General features: G+C 41.6%; 1 protein-coding gene across 5 annotated transcripts in view; it reads left to right on the forward strand.

Annotated features, from left to right (window-relative positions):
• The window catches only part of Hs6st2 (heparan sulfate 6-O-sulfotransferase 2), a 277,491-nt gene extending 272,645 nt beyond the window's left edge, over window positions 1-4,846 (forward strand). For all 5 annotated transcript variants that reach the window (XM_026787540.1, XM_026787541.1, XM_026787542.1 and 2 more), the window contains one exon: window positions 1,795-4,846. In XM_026787540.1, the coding sequence (XP_026643341.1) occupies window positions 1,795-2,680 (886 nt within the window). In that variant the 3' untranslated portion in view covers window positions 2,681-4,846. The remainder of the gene's footprint in view (window positions 1-1,794) is intronic.
• The last annotated feature ends 6,184 nt before the right edge of the window (window positions 4,847-11,030 follow it).

Consider the following 11,030-nt stretch of genomic DNA (forward strand, 5'->3'; position numbering starts at 1 on the left):
AGCAAAACAAATTAGGATGGGAGGGCTGTCAGCTATGCATGAAGGTGACTTCATTATATCTCACCCCTGCCCGAGAGTCCCCATTGCAATGCATGCCTGCAAAAACTGGTTAAAAGGTTAATCCAAATGTGTCACTGGATTAAATAAATTTCTTTACTTTCTAACAATCAGGCTAATTGCTACTAAAATCTTGCCTTGTGGTTTGCGCCATAAATGTGTTGTGAATGAACAAAGGAACCAATGAAAAGAAAACTAGCCATGGGCGCCACATGATTGAAACACAGAGGCTAGAACCTAGGAACCGCCGAGATGGCAGAAGGCTCCGAGACTGGGTTGGGAGAAACCTTTGCTGTTGAATGTTGAATATTCCAGGTAGCTGAGAAGGTCCTCTCCGGTGCTCTCTCAGAACAGCCACAGTTTCTTCAGGTGGAAATGGCAAAATCAGAAAAGTTGCAAGCCATTCCTTGAGTTTCCTTTAAGAAATATACTCGGGGGGCTGGAGAGATGGCTCAATGGTTAAGAGCATTGCGTGCTCTTCCAAAGGTCCTGAGTTCAATTCCCAGCAACCACATGGTGGCTCACAACCATCTGTAATGAGGTCAGGCGCCCTCTTCTGGCCTGTAGGCATACAGACAGAACATTGTATACTAAATAAATAAATAAATATTTTTAAAAAAAGAAATATACTCGGTTTTTATTGTTGACTCTTTACCACAAATATACCTTTCCAACAACCTCTTCTCTCATCCACTGTATTGAATGACAATTCCTGTCTCAGCAACAGCACAATTGCGAGGGAATTTCTCTATTTGGTTATGCCTAACCACATAGACCTTGATGTATTTGGGTTGTGGTCTATGAGTGTGTTCGTACTATGTATGTGTTTGAGTGTGTCAGCCAATAAATTTAAATGTTTACGACTGTGCTGTTTATGTGAAGAACTTTATCTATTTGGAACTCAAAAGAAAAGACAGCCATCCAGCAAAGCTTCCACACGCTCTATTTGTTTAATTGTTCAGTGAATAAAGAAAAAGAATATTTGGGATCTGACAGATTTAACTTTCCTATCCTGGGAATGGTACTATGTAAGCAGAGGTAGATGCTTGCAAATATGCCGTTGGCAGCCACATGCCTACTTTAGACCATACTAACCACTGTGTTTACTTCTGGAGGCCCTGATGCTCTGCCAGCCTCTACAGTCCATTTCTCTAATGAATGAGCCCTAATATTCTGGCAATAACCAGAATGGAGAGTATCTTGTCAAATAATTTTGGTGTGATTTTCTTTTTTTCATAGCATTTCCAGATTAGACCAGGTTGTCAAAAAAGGCCTGTGCATTGTTCATAAAGAAATGTTAGAATTTTACTTCCCTTATCAACTCCATTTCACTTCCACGAGCCATTCGCTTCAGCTGAGTCTTCATTTTGTGATTCGTTTAATAGGGGTTAGGGGTTTGGAGTATAAAGTCAAATGGTTGCGTACTGGCCCAATAGGGCCATTGGGAAGAGAACAAAGGAGGGTAAAGCACAGGAAGGTTGTTATCCAGAGTCTAACACTTTTATGCCTGCTGTGGATATAGTGTCAAGAGATTGGATAAATGAATTCGCTATGTGGTCATGCTAGTTGGCTATAAAGAGGGGACCACAGCACAGTTTGCAGGACAAATGCTACCAGATCTCTGTCATTCCTCTGCTGCATTCCTTAGTGGCCATGAACATCACAGGCCACCCACCTTCCTGATGGCACTTATGTCAGCTACACTTCTGACTGTTGCTCCTTATGCTTTGCCCATAGGAATTTCCACTACATCACCATCCTCCGAGATCCGGTGTCCCGGTACTTGAGTGAGTGGAGGCATGTCCAGAGAGGGGCGACATGGAAAGCATCCCTGCATGTCTGTGATGGAAGGCCCCCAACCTCTGAAGAACTACCCAGCTGCTACACCGGGGATGACTGGTCTGGCTGCCCTCTCAAAGAGTTCATGGACTGTCCCTATAATCTGGCCAACAACCGCCAAGTACGCATGCTGTCTGACCTGACTCTAGTGGGCTGCTACAACCTCTCTGTCATGCCGGAAAAGCAAAGAAACAAGATCCTTCTGGAAAGCGCCAAGTCCAATCTGAAGCACATGGCATTCTTTGGCCTCACCGAGTTTCAGCGCAAGACCCAGTACCTGTTTGAGAAGACCTTCAACATGAACTTTATCTCGCCGTTTACTCAATACAATACCACTAGGGCCTCCAGCGTAGAGATCAATGAGGAAATCCAAAAGCGTATTGAGGAACTGAATTTTCTGGATATGGAGTTGTACAGCTATGCGAAAGACCTCTTTCTGCAAAGGTATCAGTTCATGAGGCAGAAGGAGCATCAGGATGCCAGGCGGAAGCGTCAGGAGCAGCGCAAGTTTCTGAAGGGAAGGTTCCTTCAGACCCATTTCCATAGTCAGAGTCAGGGCCAGAACCAGAGTCCAAGTCAGAATCTGAGTCAGAATCCAAATCCCAACCCAAATCAGAACCTGACTCAGAGTCTGAGTCAGAATCTCACTCAGAGATTCAATCCCAATTTGATCCAGAAGGAGAATCGGGGGAGGCAGAAGCAGGGCTCAGGCCGCAAGCAGAGTGGTAGCAGCAGCAGCAACGGCACCAACGACTACATAGGCAGCGTAGAGACATGGCGCTAACTGGCTCGGGAAGGGGTGTGTGCACTGCTTCCCCAAGCACCACCAAAAAGATGGTGTATATCTAACAAGATGGAAATGTCCAAACACACCCTGCTTCCTTCATTTTGGAAGTTCAAAAACCAAGTGTAGATGTTGCCTTTACAGCTGCCTTTTGATTCAGTGTTACACCGTGTGTGGCTAAAGCAAATCTCAGTGTGTAATTAAATTGTCTTTTTTGGAGATGAACTATTTCTGCAATCCAAGAGCCAAACCAGACTCACCAGAAATTGCAGTTTAGATATTTTAAGAAGGTCTTAAATTAGGTATGGAGAGACAAAGAAAACACGAAATGTGGCCATTTAAACTTATGGCTAAGAATCAGATTTTAAATGATTCCGGATACTCTGTTAAAACCCAATTTTGAAAGCCACCCCCCTGCCCGCCTGCCAGAGGGAAGTATAAGTAGAAACATGAACAGACTAAAAGACGCTCAAACCTTCCATTTCCTTCTTATTTTAACAAGAAGTCTATTTAAACAGAAAAACAACTGATGATAAATTTTGCCAAACTGTATAAAGTAAACAATTTCTCACTTAAATGTGGGTGGGTTTATGTAAAAATATGGCTTTTCAAATAGATTGGGATTCATGTCTTGTAATTTAACAGATGTTTAAAATTTAAAATTTTTCTACCTTCTGCTGATTAAAAGGTTTTAAACAGGGTATATCTCATATTTACAAAGCATTTTTCCAAATGGAATACCAATGGAAAGATCCAGTTTCCAGATGGTTTCAGGGCACTGTAATTTCAACAATTTCAGTCTTTTTGGCGCTGCTTCTCATTCACTTTAATGCTTCTCCAAGTTGTGCTCATTCCAAATGAATCCATGTATAGAATTTTCCTTCATCATCTAAATGGTGTGTTTCTAAATCTCTTGTGGTATTTAATCCTGGATTAAAGTCAGGACTTTCTATAGAATTGTCTTATCAGTGTCTGTGTAGTAAGGCCCTTAACAAGAAACTCTCAAGCAGAAGAGTGTGTCTCTAAATATTGCTGAACTTATTATTCTTGATCAAATTGAACTGAACCTGAATGTGAACTGTTTCTTATTTTGTTTGTTGTAATGTTTCCAGTTTGGCTGGCTACTTCTGGCCCATGGTTCTTTTGTGTTGAAAGATTTGTACACATTAACGAGAGCAAATTATTTTCAAAGACAGTGGTACTAAATTAGAACATTAGGATAGCCAGAGTTACTCAGTAATACCAACAGTTGCCTCTGGATACTTGGGGTTAACACTTTTACCAGGTTTTTATTTATGAAAAAAATGAGAAGTGAAGAATATTCTGCAGTGAAGCTAAGTTTCAAGAACGTACAAGTTGAGGGTAGTTTGGTAGTGTAAGTCTGTGCAATTGCACATTGATGGTATCAGTTGCAAATTGAACAAAGGAAGAATGATGTCCCCGCTGTGTTGTTAAACATCATACTGCTTGGCAATTTCCACTTCATGGCTGTTGCTATACTTCTATAAGAACTTACAGTAGTCCCTTGGCTTTCAAGAGGGACATGCTTAGAAGTCATATGTAGCACAGTCTGCCCGAGTGCATAACCTGGTGTCATCTGTAATAATATGGCCACAAGTTGGAAGAGAAGTTGAGTATCTGGGTCTAAAGGGGTTTTCTTGACTTTGAGCTCTGTAACAATATCTACAGCTTTTTGTTTTGTGGTATTGCAGTGTTGAGAATTATGATACCTTAAAAACTGGAAGGAATTTTTAAAAGCACATCTTGAAGTCAAAGTGTTTTAGAATAAACCTATTTGGTGTACATTGTGTTCTTAAAATACTCTGTAGATCACTATGATATTTCAGTTTCTTTAGTTTTAATTGAAAATGTTTGCTCTTAAAACTGACAATGTTGGAAAGCAGGACGAAGTCTGAGCCAATGGAAAAGCTCATTACAGAAAAAAATATGTGTTATTGCTGTGGTGTGCATGGTTTGCAGAGATTAAGTGTGTTTTCTCTGTCTCTACTGATTACTGTATATAGAGAATGGTATAAATAGACATTTTGTCATCATCATGTAAATCCCACGATTTCAAACTGTAAACATCTGTTCAGTGGTGTAGCTTTACAAGCCGTTCGCTGATTTTGTGTAATTTAACAATAGATGTGAAATAAAGTTTCAACTGCAAGTTTTGAGCGATCTCATGCTTTCAAGGTTTACAGCCACCAGGCCCTGTGACATTATAAGCAAACCAGAGCTGGGATCTTTTCTCAGACAATGCTTTTCTTTACACTTGACAGCAAAGGATGAAAATGAGATGGTCCATTCTACTTCTTTTTGCCAAAATGGCTTTGTCATGCTTCCTTCTTGGAGGCCATGATTTTAGTAAACCAAAATTGTCCGTGAAATACAAGGATTGCCATGCAAATGAAATCTACCCGTGTTTTAATTTAAAAGTTATTGTAGTAGGTGTTTTCACATGTAGTGGGATGCAAAAAGGAGAAATACTCGTAATTGCCTACCTCCTCCTTTTATCCACAAGAAAAAGGTTAAAGGTAGATGTAAACATTTTGGCTTTGACCACAGTTTGCTCTAATTATATTCAGCATACACATCCCCCCCCCAAATCTTTGGGGTTAGGGCTATGGGTAGAGATGATTTATGCTAGCTCTTTCTCAAGGAGAATTTAAATATCCATTGCAAGGGATTAAAGGGGGAAAATCTACAAGTTCAGTGACTATTAGTATCCTCTCCTTATAAACTGTTCTTGTGAAGTTTTCCATACCAACTGTTGAAAAGTAACCCAGGAGACCAGACTTGGAGTACAGCTCAGAAAAGTCCCCGGTTTCCAACCCTAGCATCACAGAAAAATGGTCAACTAAAGGTCTCCCTTATATGAAGACCCCCATGCCTCCTGGGAATGGGGGATCTGAAGGACTAAACTGGAAACTGCTTGGTATATTAGTTAAATTTTTATTGCTATGATTTATAAAACCCAAACTTTTACAAGCTTTTGCTCTGACTTAAAATTCCAGAGGGACACGTCCTTCATGGTGGAGAGGCTGATAGCACGCAACAGGCCTGGTAGCTAGAGTAGGATGCTGAGGTACATCTCCAGTGGCAAGCAAGAAGCAGAGAGAGAAAACTAGAAATGGGGAGAGGCTTTGAATCGCAAAGCTTTCTTCTAAAGGCATACTTCCTCCAGCAAGGCTGCACCACCTATACCTGCTCCAGACAACACCACCAATTCAGACCAAGGGTTCAAATATGTGAAACTATGGGGGACATTTGTCTTTACACCACACCATTTAGTAGATAAAAGTTAGCTCTATTTTTTGCTTGAGAGGAATGGGTACCATTAAAGAGCAGGGTAATACTCACTGAAGCGGAAAACACGCCAAGTCTCCCGGACTGTAGGTAACTTCAAGACATCAAGGGAAATTGTGTCCTGAGAAAATGGGCTATCTGAGCCTGGAGGTAGAGTTGAAATGGAGAAATGACTGATTAACCTAGTCTCCCGAGGCTTGAGAACCTCCCTGTGCATTAGTTACTTTCTCCATGACTGGGAACTTAAAGGGACAATGGAAAGGAGGGAGGACACTCTTTTCATTTGTGCTTTGAGGGTACAGTCCATCCTGGTGGCAGGGCTGTGAGGTTACTTGCTTGCATCCCCACACCCAGGAAATTGAGATGGGACACAAAGCTGGGGCCAGCCTATAAACCTCAGGGTTCACCACAGCAGTTCCTCACTTCCTCATCTGGGCTGCTGCTCTCAAATATCCCACAGTGCCTAAAACAACACCAGGAGCAGCCAGAGACCTTGTGGCCTACCACCTGAGTCTGGTGCGGGGGGGGGGGGTGGCGTTCAAACTCTCACATGTTCAGAGTTATAGCAAAATAGGATCGGGGTGGAATTGAAGTGGAGAATGATTTCCTTTCATGGGGATGAAAATAAGGCAAAAGCACAGCACCACAGGTTTGGAACAAGGGAACTATGGGACACTGCTGGCTGCCCACATGTGTGTAACCCATTTCTTTCTGGCATTGTCCTAACAGCATGGCCCCTGACGCTAATGTGTGGGGGAAGGGAGAGAATAGGGCAATAGTTAGCTGGGACCTTCTTCCCTCTTTTCTTCACTGGGGATTGAACTAAACAAAGACAGAGTGCTTATGTTGAATGATAACAAAACCCAAGGATGTGCTGACCCCCAACGTTGCCGTCAGGAGCTTGGATTTCTGATGGTTTGCAGGGGGAGGAGGAAATATCTTGACACTTCGCTGAAGGAATTTGACTTTAGACACAAACATGGCCTCGTGCAGTCCTCAGACTTTCACAGATGCTCGAATCCCTGCAACCTTAAGGAGAAATGAATGTGTTACTGGAACGTAGCACAACCATCTCTTTGTTTTCTCAGGCTGCTTCTAATCTACAGCAGCAGGGGTCATTAAAATGGAGCTCTGGAGCTTGGAATGTTTATTTTCTTGCCCTCTGGACAAGAAGTTGATTGACCCTGGAGCTGTAGAGCAAATCCAAATTCCCTATGTATTGCAAACTTGGCAGAATTTCCCAGAGTCTACGAGAACAGAGGTGTGAGTCAGAGGTCATGCTTCCTAAGCTGCAGTGGCTCCTGGGGCCCCAGAGGGGGGAGAAGCAGATCTTTACTCTCGCAACTGAAGCCAAGTACTGTGTCAACCAGTAGGAACAAACACGCAGATCTTCAGCTGTGCCAGATGCTCTCAACATGTGTACCAGTTCTGAGAGGGGGGAGGGGAATCAGTTTGAACGTGTGCTTTTAAGAATTAAACATCTATAAGTACTCAAGTAAGCACACAGTGAAATCACCCCTCTGCAGCTCTCTTGGTCCTAATCACATTGAAATCCCCTCCCCTCCTTCATCTTCTCTTCTCCCCTCCCCTCCCTCTTCTTTCTCTTTCCTCTCTTCCATAAGCAATACATATAAAATGATGGAAATGAGTTTGCTCTCACTCTTACTCAATTCCCTTTTCTTGAAGCTCACCCGTGTCTCATGGCTTTCCTTCTCAACTGGGACGACAGTGGATGTTATAGGTTGAGATCAAAGGTTTCAGCCACATACTGCCTGGGTTTGGTCCTAAGCTCTCCCAAAAATGCCAACTCTAATATCTGGATGAGTCATGAATATCTTAGTGTTTCTAGTTCCTTCTCTACCAACAGAGAAAGCGATAGCCAACACGTCAGACATTCCTTGCATGAATTGGAGTAACAATCTACAACACGTTCGCAATAGTAACAGAGGTGCAGCCAGCCTTGCATATACTTGTCAATAGAGTTATTATTACTGTTTTCAGCATGAAGGTTAAGTGGCTGCCCAATGTCCCTGTCTTCTCAGGTCAAGATTTGAAAACACCAGGCTTTAAGGTAGCCTAGCAGTATAACTCTTACCTATAATGCCTAAGGGCCTAAATTCTGTCCTCAGCACTTTCTGGGATGAATGAATAAAAAATTAGTATAAAAAGTGAAAATTTTGCAAGAAATTAAGCAAAAACATAGACATGTCCTATTGTCACTTAAATAAGAACCACTCTTTTGCAGGACATGGTGACTTATCCCTGTTATCTCGGCACTTGGGGGGGGGGGCAGAGACATGAGGATTGTTGAAAGTTCAAGGCTAATCAATACAATAAGTGAGTTACAGGTCATCCTGTGGTGGAGAGTGATGCACACTCTCCAAAATGATAAAAATATACTCATATAAAAATGGAATCTATATACTAGTGATGGCATATCTACACATTAGAGTACTACTCATCAGTAAAAAGTAATGACGTCTTGAATTTTGCATGCAAATGGATGGAATTAGAAAACACTATCCTGAGTGAGATAACCCAGACCCCCCAAACATGAATATGGTATGTAGTCAATCATAAATGGATACTAGTCATAAAAAAAGAGCAACGAGCCTATAGTTCAGGATCCTAGAGAAATTAAGTAATAAGGTGAACCCAAAGAAAAACATATATAGACCCACCTGGAAATTGGAATCAGACAAAAATTTGGGAGCATGGGGAGGGATAAAAGGAAGCGAAGAAGGGGGGTTGAGTAGAACTTGAGGGAATGGGATAGTTGAGATGGAGGAAGGACAGATATGAGAGCAAGGAAAGAGATATCTTAATTGAGGGAGCCATTATGGAGTTAGCAAGAAACCTGGCTCTAGAAAAATGCCCTAGAACCCACAGGGATGATCCCAGCTGAGACCCTAAGCAATAGAGGAGAGGGTGTCTGAACTGGCTTAACTCTGTAGTAAGACTGATGATTATCTTATATATCACCATAGAACCTTCATCCAACAACAGATGGAAACAGAGGCAATGACCCACATTGGAGCACTGGACTGAGCTCCCAAGATCCAGTTGAAGAGTGGAAGGAGTGAGAATATGGGCAAGGAATTCAAGACCATGAGGGGGTCATCCACTGAGACAGTTTGCTTGAGCTAATGGGAACTCACCAACTCCAACTGGACTGGGAGTGAACGAGCATGGGAACAACCAAGGCCCTCTGAAGGGGGTTGACAGCTGGGGCAGATGAGGGGCCATTGATAGTGACACTGGGATGTGTCTCTACTGCATATACCAGCTGCATGGGATCCTATTCTCTTTGGATGTAAGCCTTGCTCAACCTAGATTAGTAGGGAGGGTCTTGGACTTTCTGCAGGGCAGGGTGCATGGCACTCCCTTAGGGTTGAAGGGGTGGGGTTGGAGGGTCTATGGAGGGAGAGGGAGGGGAGTGGGGGGAGAGGAGGAAGTAGGAATTTGGATTGGTATTTTTAAGTAATAATAATAAAAAATAAAAAACAAAAAATGTAATCTATATACTCAATAACATAATCTATATATTCATATAACAATGTAATCTATGTACTCATATAGTAACGCAATCTACATGCTCATATAATAATGTAATCTATATGCTCATTTTATATAATAATGTAATATATACTCATAAAATGTAATCTATATACTCATTTTATATAAGCATGTGTATATATGATACTTATATAAGTGTTTTTTAAAGAATGACATCTAAACTTTGAATGTAGCCAATGACACAAACATTCTGAAAGGCCTTATCCACTAAATGCCAAGTAAATCACTATCTCTCCAACAATAAAAATGAACTCTTTGATAACCCTAGTTGATTTGGGACCTACTCTGTCACACTTTGGCAAGGAAGCCTTATGACTTCATTCTTTTCCACCCATCTCTCCAGGAAGCATCTCCAGGGGTCAGGCTTATCTGACTGATGAGATCTGGAAGGGCCCCAAGGATGTAGCTGCCTCTGTAACAGGTCTGGCCTAGTTCCTGGAATTTCCAGACTCCAAGTCTCTATTCTAGGTGAATTGTACAAAATCATGCATGGTGGTAGTGCATGCCTACAATCCCAGCACTCAGAAGGTAGGGGCAGGAGTATCAGAAGTTCAAGGCTATCCTCTGTTACATAGAGATTTTGAAGCCAAACTGGGCTATTTTGTGAAATTCTGTCCCTTTAGAAATGATTATGTACTACCTATGAGGGAGAAGTCAGACTAAACCATTAATAGTATAACTTGGCCAATCAGGTTGGTAGTTACAATGGATCTTTAGGAAAAATGACGCAAGTCGTTAAATTCAAGTACCTCACCTCACTTAGAGAAAAAAAAAGCCAGGCAGTGGTGCTTTTAATCCCAGCACTGGGGAGACAGGTGGATGGATCTCAGAGTTCAAAGCCAGCCTGGTTACAGAGCAAATTTCATGGTAGCAAGGGCTGCACAGAGAAACCAACCCTTTCTCAAAAAACCCAAACCAAAAGAAAGCACAAGGAAAAGCAAAGCAAAACAAAACAAATAACAGCTTAATAATATCATAATCAAATGACATTTGCTTCTATCTCATTTTCATTTTTATACTTCAGTCTTATTACTTTAAGGATGGCATAAGGTTTAATGATCATCAAGTCTCCTTGTCTAGTCTTATTACATTTTATACTCATTCAGTTTTATACTTATTATAATCTTGTTACTTTACTAATCTTAGTAAGCTTTGATGATTCCCACCTGGATATAAGAAAGGTTAAACAGTTTTCGTGACTTAACCATGTTCTAAAGCAGTGGTTCCCAACCTTCCTAATGCTGTGACTCTTTAGTCCAGTTCTTCAGGTTGTGGTGACCCCAACCATAAAATTATTTTATTGATACTTGATAACTGGAATTCTGCTTTTGTTATGCATCATAATATCTGATATGCAGGAAACCTGTGAAAGGATTGGTTGATCCCAAAGGGTTCTTGATGCACAGATTGTGAACCACTGCTCTACTGATGTTCGTGTGACTTGGGAGTACCTGAAAGGGATTGT

This window comes from Microtus ochrogaster, linkage group LG10 (genome assembly GCF_000317375.1).
Source record: "Microtus ochrogaster isolate Prairie Vole_2 linkage group LG10, MicOch1.0, whole genome shotgun sequence".
Lineage (NCBI taxonomy): Eukaryota > Metazoa > Chordata > Mammalia > Rodentia > Cricetidae > Microtus > Microtus ochrogaster.